Raw genomic sequence first — 15,235 nt, forward strand, 5'->3', positions numbered from 1 at the left:
TTTGCTAACATCATTTTGAGTTTAGAATCTATTTCTGTTACGCAGCCACATTCTTCTACCAGTTAACAGTCGGTCATCGTGCAGTTACAGATCAAAATAGGGCTTAGGATTTATGCTTTCAAGAAGCCACTCTGAATGAGCGCCCAGGACAGTGATTCTTGAGCTGGGGTGAGTGGAAAGAATTTTCAGAATCGTGGGGAAGAGCTTTTCAAAGTACAACCCCCCCCCCCCAAGCCATGGTTCCTCTGCAATCCTGACCTGCGCCCTCTCAGCCCCTGCTATTTGAGATTATTACTGCGAGAGATACTGTACCTGATGGCAGTGTGGCCTCTCCCTCAAGTGTGTAGGGAGCAAAAGGCTGAAAATTCAGTTAGAGCCGGTGGGCACACACCTAACAAATGCTGGGTCTAAATCTTCCCCTGCCACTGCGTTGTCATGACAATCTGAAAGTGTGCCAAGGTGTTGCCCACCCACTGCCCTGTCACGCCACCTGCAGCTCCCCCTGCCTGATCTGCAGCCTGGAGTCAGAGCCCAGAGGTCTCACGCAGAGCAGCAGCACAGTGGATTAATCAAGAGGTCACTGAATTGATGAAGAACCAGGCAGGCAAAAGCCATGTCGTATCTCAACTAATAACATGTAAACCACTGTTGAGCTCCTAAAGCTGCTTATGAGAATGTGCCAAACAAAAGTCAAAACACTGAAATGCACAAATACTCTCTTTTAGATTCCCAGGGTAAACTACCCCCCTCCAACTTGATGTTGATTTTGAATTGAAACCTTTATTTTCTGTTCCCTGGTGTGTCCGAGGTATGTAGGAAATGTGAGTGTTTTGCAAATTGAGTTTATACAGCCCATTGATGAAGGGTCATTTCATTCCCCGAAAGAAAGGGCATATTTAATTTCACTCAGTGTCTTATTTCCTGCTTCAGTGACACTTCAAGATTTGGTATTTCAGGGCATAAAAAATAGCATTGAAGGGTTCCTCAACCTCAACCTCAAAGCAGGTTTCCTCAGTTGCTGAAAGTGGATAGAACAGAAGCTGAAGTCATTAACCGAGAGGAACGATCTAAGCACGTATCATGTAGAGAACTATGTTAGGACAACTCTTTCTTCCTTTGTAACAATTCCCTCTGATGAAGAATCCCCTCTGTTTTTTACAGACTATATTTCTCCATGCAAGCTCGTGGAGAGACCGATAGAGAAAAGTTGCTGTTAATGTATCAGACAAATGACCAAATAATAAATGGACTTTTCCCTCTGAACAAGGACCTGGCATTAGAGATGGCGGCTCTCTTAGCTCAGGTAACTTCTGTGTTATATGGAGTAATATTTTGTAAAGATAAAATACTAATTGCAACGGTGACTTAACTAGTAAAACAATATATACCTTTAGTAATTCTTTAAATTCACTTTGCCGTGATTAACACCTCAGCAGTCACAGGCAGTGTAGTTGCGGTTTGAGTCCGGATCGCTCCCGGCCGCAGCGTGCGGCGCAGGATTGCGTGAAGGGGGCCCAGCTGCTCTGGTCCTGCACGTTTACCCCTCGGCTTCGCGGTCAGTAGAGGGGCTTGGTGAGCGTGGAGCGGTGGGGCCGAGCTGCCCTGCTGACTTCGCCCTCTAATCTAATAGGAGCCAGCCTTTTAGCTGAAGCACTTTCTTTTATTACCTGGTGTGTCGATTGGGATTAAGTTCGGACTTCTGTGAAAACACCCATGCAAAGCAATGGCCACAATTGAAATAGAAGTGCCCTTGTCTCTCACAGAGATAGGCTTGCGGCGCCTCTCCAGAGCCATAGGGGCAGGGCCTTTATCCTGCCCTCCCTTCCGCTGTCCCTGGCGTCAGCCTCCTGTCCCCGAGGCCTGCCCGAGCTCCGGCTGCCCTGTCGGTGCTCCAGGCATCAGAACGGAGCGGGGCTGCAGGAGGCCCTGTCCTCCGCCCTGGAGCACTTTCCAGCGGCTACGGAGGACAGTCCCACATGCCTCTCTGGCCAAAGCTCAGCCCCACGGCCTTGCCAACCTGGAGGAGGCACTGGAGGATGTAGCCTCGCCCGGGCAGCAGGAGCCCAGATAAGGTCGGGGTTTTTATGGCGCGGAAGGAAGGGGCAGCCCCCCTCTGCCACGCCCGAGTGTGCACGCGTTAACTAGGAACCGCTGGGGCGGCTCCGGGCTTCCCGCTGCACAGCGTCCCAGGACACCCGCGCGCTCTTCGTTTTTTACGCCTGTGCCAGCGATCCCCAGATCTTTTTTCTCCAGTTCACACTTTCACAGGCTCCCTGGACTCACCACATCAGGAACGGAACCAGTCACGTTCCCTTTTCTTTTTGGATTTGACACTTACGTGGGGGCCTAAGCGGAGCAGTGGCCCCGTGAAGATGCAGAGTGTGAAGGGAGAAAGGGGATGAGTACAGGACATTCATGGAGAAAATCTAGGAAAAAGGAACGAGAGAGAGTTCTTGTTCCCCCGCATCCCGTAAAGACCCTTCGGAAGTTCAAGTAACACTTTTTTGAGATTTCTCTTAGCTTTGTAACATTTTTGTCCTTCATTTTTAACTTCTGTTTGCCTCATTGTCAATTAAAATGGTCCCTTACAAATGAAAATTTTTCCTGTGCTGTAACAGGCAGTAGAGTGGTGTGGCCTTTAGCAGATACTACTAGACGGTGATGTTAACCTAGGGTGGTTGGTGTAGAAACGGAACTGGCATGTTTAAGTTACGGATTTTTTCAAAACTAGCAGTCAAATGGAATTTAGATTTTAATAATAATACTTACATGTGATTATAAATTCCATAAGCACACAATCATGACAAGTAGATTTATATATTATATGTAATTGTATGTTATTATATAATTATATGTAATTATATATTCTATTGTAAAGAATGTTTAGAAAGAATAAAACTGATTTTCTTTTTTTTAAACTCTTTTCAGTACCCTGTGTTTTCTCTTTTTTGGATTTCCAATTAGGTGGAGATTGGAGATTTTGAAAGACCTTTTTCAACTCCAGCAGGGCATGTTACTAATCAGTGCAAAGCAAACCAAACTCTAAAACAAGTCATAGAGAAATTTTACCCTAAAAGGTATAGAGATGACTCCTCTGAAGAACAGGTAAGGTAAGGAACCTCTTGTAACTCTTTTTTTTTCTTTTCTAAAATATATATTGATTTCAGAGAGAGGAAGGGAAAGGGAGAGTTGAAACATCAATGATGAGAGAATCATCATCGATCGGCTGCCTCCCGCATGCCCCCGACTGGGAATCCAGCCTCGATCTCCTGGATCCTAGGTCGATGCTCAGCTGCTGAGCCATGCCTGGCTCTAAAGGCAGAGTCACATTTGTTCTTTGGTGATATTTTAAAGATGAAAAAAATTGTACATGGCCTTTTTGGAGGACTTTTTAATAGTGGTATTCCATTATGAACAAATTGTTATAAAAATAAACTATTGTCTTACACAAGATGTTTTTAAGATAAAGTTTTAAATTAAACTCAACTAACCTGAAGTTTTGAATTTTGAGAGCATATAAATAAAAGCTGTTACTTAGAGGGAGGGCGAGAATAGGGTTGTGAAGAGATTGACCAAAGCACTTATATATGCACAGCCCACGGACACAGACAATAGACAGGGGAAGAACTGGGGAGAGGGGGGAGGTGGGGCAGAAGGGAGGTAAAAGGGAGGAAATGGGGGACACCTGTAATTCTTTCAATAATAAAATAAATTTAAAAAGAAAAGCTACAGTTTAAAAATTAGAGGAAATCCAGTTCACTATGAGTTTTTCCAAAATAGGAACATCTGAGATCAGCCTCTTGTCTGTGTAGAATAAGTGGTTTTTAAATTTTCCCTGCATCCAGCATCTCTCCAAGCCAGGACTGGCAGTACCTAAAATTCCAGTTAGGGATTCATTCTTTGTCTCAACTTCTTGTACTTTTCTTTAAAAATGAAAGTTATTCCCATGAGAAATTACCTTTTAAACTAATTTACACTAAGGTTTGATGGTAGCTAATGAGATTTTTAAAATGTACCCGAAGGGGGTGGGCAGCAGGAAACCGAGGTCATGCTGAGAGCACTGACACTGAGAATTTGGCGAAAGGAACGCTGCGGAAAGGACAGGGTAACCGGGGGTTAGGTGGAGTCACAAAGTAACAGCTTCACCCGGTTGGCCCAGGTATCCCGGTTCTGCCAGGAGTGGTTAAGGAGAGCTTTATCTTGGGAGGGTGATCCAGTGTTTATGTTTCTGCTTTTATTTTGTTCTTCACTTTTAGGCAGCTTTGCCAGCGACTGTCAACCAGATGGATGGCCCTCCGGGGACACAGTGCTGCTGATTGTGTGCGAATTTATTTGACAGTAGCCAGGAAGTGGCCGTTCTTTGGTGCCAAGTTGTTTCTTGCAAAAGTAAGAAGGGGGGGGGGGATAATTCAGTTCAGTAAAATAAAACAGTGGGAACAGTAACCCCAGGTTTATAAGTTCCATGTTTCAAAGAAAATAAGGAAATTGCCAACGATTTAAAGCAAACTAAGAACAGAGCAGGAAAGCCACCAGCTCCTCTCTCTTCCCCTCTGCTCCACTTCCCCGCCGTAAGTCATTTCCTACGCTCATTACGCTCCCCCTTAGAGTGAAGGCAGCAGCTGAACTGTGTCTTCTCTTCATTCCTGCATCCCCTCTCTCTCTCATTTGCTCATTTATTTAGTATTTAATGAGTCCTGTTTGTCAGACACTGAGCTAATAAGCTCTAGGGGATACATAAGCTTGTGGTTTCAGATGGGCTGTACTCACACTTCCAGGAACTCACAGCCCAGTGTTGCAACAGGCCTGGGAGCAAACTGCTGGACGGTGACTATGAACAGAGCTGCAGGAACACTGAGCGACTAACCAGGCCAGGGAGCAGGTTACGGAGCTCATCCAAGCGCACACATTAATAAGGGGAAATTTTGGATCTCAAACCCAGCTTCTTAATATCAGATTCACTGCTCTTTCCATTACGCCACACTGCCTCCTCCCCAGGAGAGATTTTTAATAAGTCGTTGTTTTAAGTGTTTCATTGCATTTAGGCTGAAAAATATTTCTTTACTTTTGCTTAGCATTTATTACATAGTGTATTTTCACCTCTTCTTAGCCCACAACTCCATCATCACTTGGAAGTACTTTCCTGTGGCTGGCTATACATGAGGATGGTTTAAGCATCTTAGAATACAACTCCATGGTAAGAGTAAACCCTAAAGTTTTGCATTGAATCAACTATTTCCATTGTTCAGCATACTGTAAACAAAAGGTAATGATATCTTAATCTGGTTGATTTTCTTCCTAATACGATATAATGAATAGTCATTTTACAAATATACAACTATGGTTACAATTTAATCTTTTAAAACAAGACTAGACAGACTGTGTACAGGCATGCCTCAGAGATATAGCAGTTTGGTTCCAGGCCACTGCAGTGAAGCGAGTATCACAATAAAGCAAGTTGCACACATTTTTTCGTTTCCTAGTGCATATAAAAGTTATGTTTACACTATACTGTAGTCTACTAAGTATGCAATAGCATTATATCTAAAAAAAAAAACAACCCAAAACCAATGTACATACTTTAATTAAAAAATACTTTAGCCCAGCCGGGCGTGGCTCAGCGGTTGAGCGTCGACCTAGGATCCAGGCGATCAGGGTTCGATTCCCGGTCAGGGCACAGGCCCGGGTTGCGGGCTGCAGCTGATCAGTGACTCTCATCATTGATGTTTCTATGTCTCTCTTTCTCCCTCTCCTTTCCTCTCTCTGAAATCAATAAAGATATATTTAAAAAAAAAATACTTTATTGCTAAAAAATGCCAGCCATCACCGAAGCCTTTCATAATCTTTTGCTGGTGGAGGACCTTACCTTCAGTTTGTAAAAAACGCGGTATCTGCAAAGCGCAATAAACCGAAGCACAATGAAACAAGGTATGCCTGTACTGTGTATGAGAAAAATACTAAGATACCATGATTAAATTGCAGTCATAGTTGTATTTGTAAAATGACTATTCATTTATAATGTTAGGAAGATTGCCTGCGATGTAAAATGAAAAGATAACATTAAAATAGAAACTTTAGTTATCAAAGTTTAAGTTCAGTTTCACTAAGGCTTCTATAACAAGTTCTGTAATTTCCTGTAATATCACTTACCAGTTCACTTGTACCTGTACAGTGCCTTAGACCTTTATTTGTGATTAAATATAAAGTCAAACTATGCTTTCCATGTGTTCATTTATTTACCTCGTATGTATCATATTACATAGTAAAAAAAAATTATTTTATTTTATTTTTTAACCTGGTGGGCAGGAGTTGCTAAATTTTACCTGGTAGGTATAGTGGGCTTTCCTAACTGTGGATAGTCAGTGATCACTGAGAATTTTTTGGAAACCAAACTATTTTTGAGTGTTATAGTAACTGATTCTCCATATAATTGCCAAAAACAACAGCGTTTTTTGAAGGAGTTTATGCATTTGAATGCCTTATAGTTCTTGAATGAATAGCTTGAAGATAGATTCTAAAGTCAGTGACTTAAAATCAACAAAAATTTGTATACCAGCATCGAGTTACCTTAGATCCCTAGACCCTGGGAGGTGGACCACAGGCGAGGAAGTAGATGTGTGGGCTGCAGCCCTTGGGCCATTCAGTGCTGGAATGGTCTACTCATTTCTGCAAACTAATCATTAGATGTGCGGATTCCTTTTTGTTTAGGCCATATGTCTTTGAATTATATTTTAAAAATTGTTTTAACAACACATTAGGAAAAATATTTGCTGCATATATGATAAAGGATTGGTATCCTATATAAACATGGATGTCTTAATAAAACAAGGAAATTATAAACACACTGATAGACAAATGGACCCAAACAATTCACAGAAGAAATACAGTTGTTCAATAAATGTATTTTAAAATGTTAATCTCACTAGTAATCAAATTCCATTTAAAACAGTGAGATTTTACTTTTCACCAGTCAGGTTGGTAGAGATTCAATGGAATGATGATATTCAGTGTTAGCAGGACTGGTGCTGGGAATATAAATGGTTATAACCTTTCTGGAGGAGTTTGGAATTTTTTTTTTTTAATTTTTAAATTTTATTTTTGTTTAAAATATTACAGGTGTCCCTTTTTCTCCCCAATGACCCGTTCCACCCCGTCCCATCCCCCTCCCCACCATCCTCCATGTCCTTGGGTTGTGCATATATGCATATAAATTCTTTGGTTACTCTCTCCCCCTCCACCCATCTGCCCTCCTCCATCCCTCTGACATTCATCAGTCTCATCTATGCTTCCATGTCATTGAATCTATTCTGTTCATTAGTTTATTAAGTTCTTTAGATTCCACGTATAAGCGAGATCATGTGATATTTGTATTTCGTTGCCTGGCTTATTTCACTTAGCATAATTTTCTCCAGGTCCATCCATACTGTCCCAAAGGGTACGAGATCCTTCTTCTTTACAGCTGCGTAGTATTAAATGGTGTGAATGTCCCACAGCTTTTTTATCCACTCGTCTACTGATGGGCACTTGGGCTGTTTCCAGATCTTAGCTATTGTAAACTGTGCTGCTGTGAACATAGGGGTGCATATATTCTTTCTGATGAGAGTTTCAGGATTCTTAGGATACATTCCTAGGAGTGGAATCACTGGGTCAAACGGAAGCTCCATTTTTAATTTTTTAAGGAGCCTCCATACTGTTTTCCATAGTGGCTGCCTCAGTCTGCATTCCCACCAGCAGTGCACCAGGTTCCCCTTTCTCCACATCCTCACCAGCTGGTGTCGTTTGTTGATTTGTTGATGGAGCCATTCTGACAGGTGTGAAGTGATACCTCATTGTGGTTTTAATTTGCATCTCTCTGTTGATTAGCAACATTGGGCATTTTCTCTTGTGTCTCTTGGCCATCTGTATGTCCTCTTTGGAGAAGTGTCTATTCAGGTCCTTTGCTGGAAATATTCTTAACATTGTCCTTACTTTCTTGAGGTAGCAGTTTCAGCTGTTGAGGTTTATAACCAAATAATTATGTATGTGTATTATGACACGTTGAAAAATGTGCATTGGAGTATTGCTTAAGGTACTAACAAATAATAATGATTTAAATGTTCTGTAATAGGAGTTTAGTTAAATAAAAAATTGTCTATAAAATGATTTTAATTGATGTTATACAAGTACATTTGTTGTCATGAAAAGATTTTCACAATATGTAGTTAAGTTTTAAAAAAGCAGCATGCATGATACGGTGTTTCTGTTTGTGTAAATCAAAGTCTACATATCAGGGTGAACCATATGGATATGCCAATATTTCACCATATTTGACCTTAAGAAGTATCAGTTTCATATGGTTCAACCTAATTTATATGTAGATATAGATATAGCTATATCTTGAAGGAAATATACAAAAATATTAACGGTGGCTTTCCACTGGATGCTGGAATATAGATGCTTTTTATTTTCTTCTTGTGTTTTCTCATTTAACTGCAGTGAGGTATTTGCTTTAGAATCAAAATGTATTTTAATGATAAAGGTAAATGATGCCTAAATAAAACTAGTATGCTACTATCTATTTTGGATCACAATAAATGTGACTAGGAAAATTTTGCATTATATCATAATATCAGCATTTAATGGAGATATGTTATTAATCATTTCTCATCTTTCTTTGAAAATAAAGAGTATATAACATATTTACTTCTCTTTGAAGAGGTTAATAGTCAGCTATGTGTACAAGAGTCTAATGACCTTTGGAGGATATCAAGATGACTTCATGATTGTCATTAACAATACACATTCAAAGGACAAACCAACAGAGAAATTACTTTTTGCCATGGCAAAGCCCAAGGTGAGTCGAGGCCTTCCCACCAATCTTTTACGCTAGCTTTTTTTCATACTAAAACATTTATTTGCAAAGACTAAGTTCCAGATGGGGAAACAGACTTCACTTACAGTCAGACAGTCCTAGGTCCAAATTCTGGCTTACCTCATCTTTCTAAAGCCTTGGTTTCTTCATCGAAAAAATGGTATGATGCTACCTATTTTTTGTTTGTTTAAGTTTTAAATGAAGTAATTGTAAAGTATTTAGCCCAATTTTTGTTATACAGAACGTTCAAAATAAATGGCCTTGATGTAAGTTGTTTCAGGAACTTTATATGCATTGTCTTGTTTACTTGGAGTAATTCACTCTATGGACCCATTAGTGGGAGGATTGAGTTTTATAAAAACCTACTTATTTTTTTACTATTTTGGCAAACTATATAGTTTTAATGTCTCTAACAAAAAGCAATAAATAAAATTACATTCTAACATGTAGTTCCAGTTATTGTAAAAGAATGAGAAACTGATTTTTCTAAAACTTTAACTTAAAATTGTCAACTAAAAGAGTTTACTTTTTTAGAATAAAGCTTTTTTGAAGATGGCAGATGTCTTTCTTAGTTAAATCTATACTTAAGAGAAGGCAGATAGTGGAGAGCATCACAGCACACTCAGCACTCTAGTTTAAATCGTACTAATTTCTTTTTTTATATTATTAAAGTGTAGTTGACGTACCACATCATATTAGTTTCAGGTACAACACAATGACTGGACACCTGTTTACTTTATGAAGTGATCACCATGATAAGTCTAGTAACCATCTGTCACCTTATAAAATTATAATATTATTAACTGCATTCCCTACGCTGTACATTACATCTTCACGACTTATTATTTTATAACTAGAAGCTTGTAGCTCTCAGTCCCCTTCACCTTTTTCTCTCTTCCAGCCACCCCCCCAGACAGTCATCAGTTTGTTCTCTGTATCTGAGCCTGTTTCTGTTTTATTTGCTTGTTTTGTTTTTTAGATTCTGCATATAAGTGAAATTATATGGCATTTGTCTTTCTCTGCCTGAGTTATTTCACTTAGCGCAATACCCTCCAGGTTCATCTTAATTCATATATTCACAAATGTAGCTTTAAGACATAGTTGTACTACTGACACATTTTCTAATATTGCCACTAAATGTGATTGTTTTTAAAGAATCACTCTTTCTGCTGGTTTAAATAATAGAAAATAGGTTTTTATTATCACCTTGATGGCGCTGAACATGTACATACCTCTTTTGTTTGATCTGCATAGACGGGAATGCTGGTAGCCTGGTCACTTGCAAATAGAGACCACCCATAGCTAACTCTTACTTCCTTTTGGAAGTGATGAGAACTTCTCAGGGCATAACAATTCTATTTTTCTTGTTTTAGATTCTTGAAATCACTCTTTTGATCGCCAGTTACATAAACAACTTCCATCAGCAAAAGGCTGTGTTTCACCACCTGTCTGCTCCAGCACTGCTCTCAGCCAGGAACCAGGGACCCCACGCCAGGACAGTGGGAAGCCAGCCCCTTCTCTCGAGCAGCAGACCCACCAAGGGCCCTACTTTACTCTGACAGCATGGGCGCCCGAACATTCACCCCCGTCCTCTAAGCAGAGGCTGCAGCAGCTCTGAAGAAGTTTGTTTACATCCTGCCAACATGGCACCCACACACTAATATTCCAGACTTTAAAAATAATGGGGGTTATTTGCTTTTACTTGATTCGTAAATATTCAAATGAATACTAGTAAAACCTAAAACACAAAATTTGCATACACACTGATGTTCTTCTGGATTAAATGGGTTAGAATTTGTAACTTTTTTATCTCCCTTGCTAACAGATCCATCATGCAATATGGCTTTTCCCCCCTCCTTTTAACAAAAATATTCTGGCAATCTTTAGAAAGGGAGATTCCAAACTCTTATTTGGCACACTAGTTGATTATTTGGAAATACTCACTGCCAAAAAACCTAAGTACTGTAATTAAGTGTATTTTAACTCATGTGTTTTGGAAAGAAATAGAGTACACAGTGTAAGAAATAGCTGCAGGGTGGTGCTTATGTATAAATTTTTAGAGCAAGTACAGTAAATCTTCTGGCCCTATGAATCACTGTGTGAGAAAATAGGAGTTAGGTAACCAGAGCCTCCTGTGTGGTATTAAGAAGCATACTCCGTTACCTTTTCAGATCAGTAGCGTGTAAAGTTTAAAACAAGACAGTGATTCCTGATACTCCTTGGTTGTCAGCATAGCTTGAGTTTACTGGAATATTGCCCACATATTGCATTTGGTGCTGTGTCGTCTTGACCTTGCTTTGTTAAATAATAATACTTTTGAAAACAAAGAGAGTTCTTAAAGCTTTGCCTTACACAGTCCTTTTTCATTGTAATTTGAAGATAAATTCCCAGAAACATATTTATAAGAAAAGAAAAAGTAATATTCATATCAAAGGAGGTAAAATTTCAGTTGAAAGAGCCTAGAAATATATTACTTCACTAGGTTACTACACAAATGGTCAGTACATTCTAGTATGTTTCAGAACAAAGTAATCGGTATTCATGATAAATATGAAACTGTGATAAGACATGAAAATTATAAAATGTTTAATTGCAATAGTAATCATCAGTATACTTAATTTTATTTATGTGTAGAATATTTGTATTTATTTTTTGGACATATATTTATCATTTTGCGTATGGTATTTTTTTAACCAATTTGGGGGGAAAATGTTAGCTGCTGAATTAATTTGTTGGCAGATTATGTTCTTCATGTTTTCTTCTTTGCTGCTTTCTCCCCATGGCAATGTGCTGTTCTCACACTAAGCCTTTCACAAATGTTTTATCCCTTATTAGCATCCCTAGAAAGAGCAGAGCCAAGAAATGCACTGTTCAAGTAAGATGTTGCTTTATTGGTAATGACAAAAAAGAAAAAAACACACCATGAAAATGGATTTCCATTTACTATTTCCCCTAAATCTTTTGAGCCACAACCACTTATTGCATAAGCAAATTAGTTTTTGAGAATAAACTGGTTACCAGTTTGGGATGACTCTCAGGAGACTTTTTGGCTGGGATACAATAGAGTTTTTAAGTTCCCAGAAAAACATTTAAAATCATTAGTTGGTGAGCCAGAGGCTTGGCAGAGCTGTTAAATATGTGTGAGAACTTTATTCCCAGGCAATAGTTAGTTCACCATTGGGTAAGCAACCCCAGGTCTTCTAATTTAAACACGTTGTGAAGGGCTTAGCTTAAACTGTAGTACCCTAGACTCGGCATTAATTTTTGATAGAACAGAGATAAAATATTTTGATGGAAAGAAATCAATTTTCTGTAACTGATGTGAAAATTTTATTTTCTGGGAAATTACTTATATAGACATTTTAAAAATTCAAAGTATGTTATTATGATTGGCTACAAGAGAATAATGTTACATGCTTAATTGTAATATTTGTCTCCTATCATTTTCTTCCCTTTCAATCATAATAAATGATTTACAAAACCCATTTTGAGCGTTATCTTTTGCATAATCCTCAAGAAATACCTAATGTTTTCATTGTCAAAGCTGAGGTGTACTACTAGTGAAAATGGTAGTTATTACCTCTTTCTCTTGCATTCATGCTTTGTCTTCAGTGTTGCTTTGTTTTATCCATATAAAAGGAAGCTTGCTTGGGCAAGTTGTAATTTTAATACATATATATGCATATCAACACATACACAATATGTACAAATCATGGGCTTCTCCCATGATTTCATAATAATCCCTTAAGGGAATTTATTTCATGTACATGGGCTGAATGGGCTGTGTTCTAAAAATTTATTTTAAATGGCTCTGGGGAGTGGAGGGAGTCCTAAAAGTCAAATACTGCCATAGCTTCTAAAGGAATTTAATTCTCAATTTACAAGAAAACTTAGTTACAACTTACAGAGTCTATGTTCTAAAATTGTGTTTATTGGTTGTTTGGGAGATTTTTACAGGAAAAAACTACATGGTGGTCAGGTTCCTAGAACAACACATTTAACCCATAATTGTATTGAAGTATAATCCTGAATCATTAACCACCATGGATAACCATATTTCTCTAGAAAAAGGCTTTCAGTGTTCCTGGGATGCCACGAACACATTTCACCCAGGCGCCCACCCCTGCGCTGCCATGGAATTTGGACTCCCTCAGTGCAGTCTCTGGGCTCATTCCTGTGGAGTCAAGGCTCCAGGATTGTGGGGACTGAAACGGGGGAGAGATGGAGCAGGAATAACGGAGTAGAGAAATTTCTCTGCCACGTGGTTCATGTAAAAATCGCATCTCCTCTCATGTTTCCCACCACTTCTCTTTTCCCTAAAAGAAGAAAGGGGTTTACTGCTACATGGGTAACTTTAAACTCCAAATTAATGTAAAGTCCACACATAGATATTTAGGGTGAAGTGAGATTCATCCATATTTCGGTGGGACCAAGACTCTGGCTTTTCTTGGGCATTTAAGTGGGAAGGTCAGTCCTACAGTGAGGAGTTGGACGAGCCTGGGCAGAGGCTGGGATGAGCACAGGAGATACATACTTGCTTCATATTATAATTTTACCTAAATTGAACACAGTCACAATGATTCCGGAGGCATATTTATAATTAACATCAATCCAAAAATCTTCATTTTGTATGCTTTAAATATTCTAGCATTCAGTAATAGACAAGAAACAAAAACTCTTACTAGGGCAATATCTATTAGCAAACAACTCCAACACAAGACACATATGTTCACAGTACTTGAATACAGAGAACTCTTCACTCTTCCTTCTGGCACTTTGCTAACATAATTTTCTAATCAGTGGGGGGAGGGTGAATGGGGGTGGCATTTGTTCCTGAAGGAGATGTTGCTAGGATATACTGGTGGCTTTATTAAAATCAGATGACTTCAAAAGCACAAGCAATAAAATAAAGAATAGACAAATGGGACTATACCAAACTTAAAAACTTCTGCACACTTTAAAAAAAAAACAGTGAAAAGGCAACCTGTAGAGTAAGAAAAAATAATTGCAAGTCATATATCTGATAAGGGGTTAATACAGAGAATAGTTATAACTCAACAATAAAAACCCAAATAATCTGATTTAAAAACGGGCAAGGGACTTGAATAGATGTTTCTCCAACGAAGATATACAGATGGCCAATAGGCACAGGAAAAGATACTTAACATCACTAATCATTAGGGAAATGCAAATCAAAACTACTATGAGATATCACACCCATCAGGATGGCCACTATCAAAAGAACAGAAAATAAGTGTCGGCAAGGATGCAGAGAAGTTGGAACCCCTGTGTACTGTTGGTGGGAATGTAAAACGGTGTAGCCATTATGGAAAACAGTATGGAGGTTCTGCATAGAATTACTATATGATCCAGCAACCCCACTTCGTGGTATATATCCAAAATAAGTCAAAGCAAGATTTCTAAGAGATTTACACATCCATGTTCATCACAGCATTATTCACAACAGCCAGAAGGTAGAAGCAACAATAATGTCCATCAGCAGATAAGTGGATAATGAAAATATGGTATATACATGCAATGGAATATTATACAGCCTTTAAAAAGAAGGAAATTCTATTAATGCATGCTTTATAAAAATAAGAATTTCATCTTTAAATAAGTTTTAAAAAGGAAGCAGGAAATCCTGTCATATGCTATAACATGGGTGAACTTCAAGGACATTATACTAAGCAAAATAAGCCGATCACAAAAGGGCAAATACTCTATGATTCCATTCATATAAAATATCTGAAGTAGCCAAAGTTATGGAAACAGAAAGTAGGAAGGTGGTTACCAAGGGCTCGGGGAGGGGGGAGGGAGCCTTAAGAACGTGTGTTGGCTTTTGGATTATGCATAGATTATCAGATTATTTTCCCCTGGGATGCAGTATCATCAACACTGGTGTAACACCCCACTGACTACGACCTGCCGAAACTTCTTTAAGGTTACCATTGACCTTGTAACTTCCCGATTCAACGGACTCCAAATGGCCTGACCCTCTATTAGAAGGTGTCTCATTCACCATGTCCTCTAAACCTGGTTCTCCTATTTTGTGCCCCCAACAGTTAGCTAATAGAATCATCGGCTCCTCAGTCACCCAAGAGAGAAACATTGATTTTTCTCCCTTCCCCAAGCCCCCACTTTCTGCTGTCCAGTAACTATGTTAGCACTTTTTGTTGTAAATTCCAAAATTCAACTCACACCAACTTAGACAAACAAGAAAAAGTTCGCTACAAGGATACTAGGATGCCTCCCAGAGAGAGGACAACCAGGTCACAAGACAGGTGAAGACCCGCCGAGCCTCGGGGACGAGCCGTGAGACCTGCGCCAGCGCTTTCTCTTCCTATCGCCCGGCGTCGGCCTCACGTTCTCACCGCAGCTCGGGAG

The 15,235-nt window shown here is 39.2% G+C and overlaps 1 protein-coding gene across 3 annotated transcripts in view; it reads left to right on the forward strand.

Annotated features, from left to right (window-relative positions):
- The window catches only part of PLEKHH2 (pleckstrin homology, MyTH4 and FERM domain containing H2), a 71,399-nt gene extending 59,082 nt beyond the window's left edge, over positions 1–12,317 (forward strand). The window contains exons 24-29 of one of the 3 annotated variants that reach the window (XM_016204108.2): positions 1,162–1,303; positions 2,965–3,110; positions 4,257–4,386; positions 5,108–5,194; positions 8,693–8,830; positions 10,222–12,317. In XM_016204108.2, the coding sequence (XP_016059594.1) occupies positions 1,162–1,303; positions 2,965–3,110; positions 4,257–4,386; positions 5,108–5,194; positions 8,693–8,830; positions 10,222–10,407 (829 nt within the window). In that variant the 3' untranslated portion in view covers positions 10,408–12,317. Of the gene's footprint in view, positions 1–1,161; positions 1,304–2,964; positions 3,111–4,256; positions 4,387–5,107; positions 5,195–8,692; positions 8,831–10,221 lie in introns of those variants that run through there. The other 2 variants (XM_016204109.2, XM_016204110.2) reach the window with 2 other exon arrangements.
- Positions 12,318–15,235: the final 2,918 nt, after the last annotated feature.

This window comes from Miniopterus natalensis, chromosome 13, assembly GCF_054644295.1.
Source record: "Miniopterus natalensis isolate mMinNat1 chromosome 13, mMinNat1.hap1, whole genome shotgun sequence".
NCBI classification, from domain to species: domain Eukaryota; kingdom Metazoa; phylum Chordata; class Mammalia; order Chiroptera; family Miniopteridae; genus Miniopterus; species Miniopterus natalensis.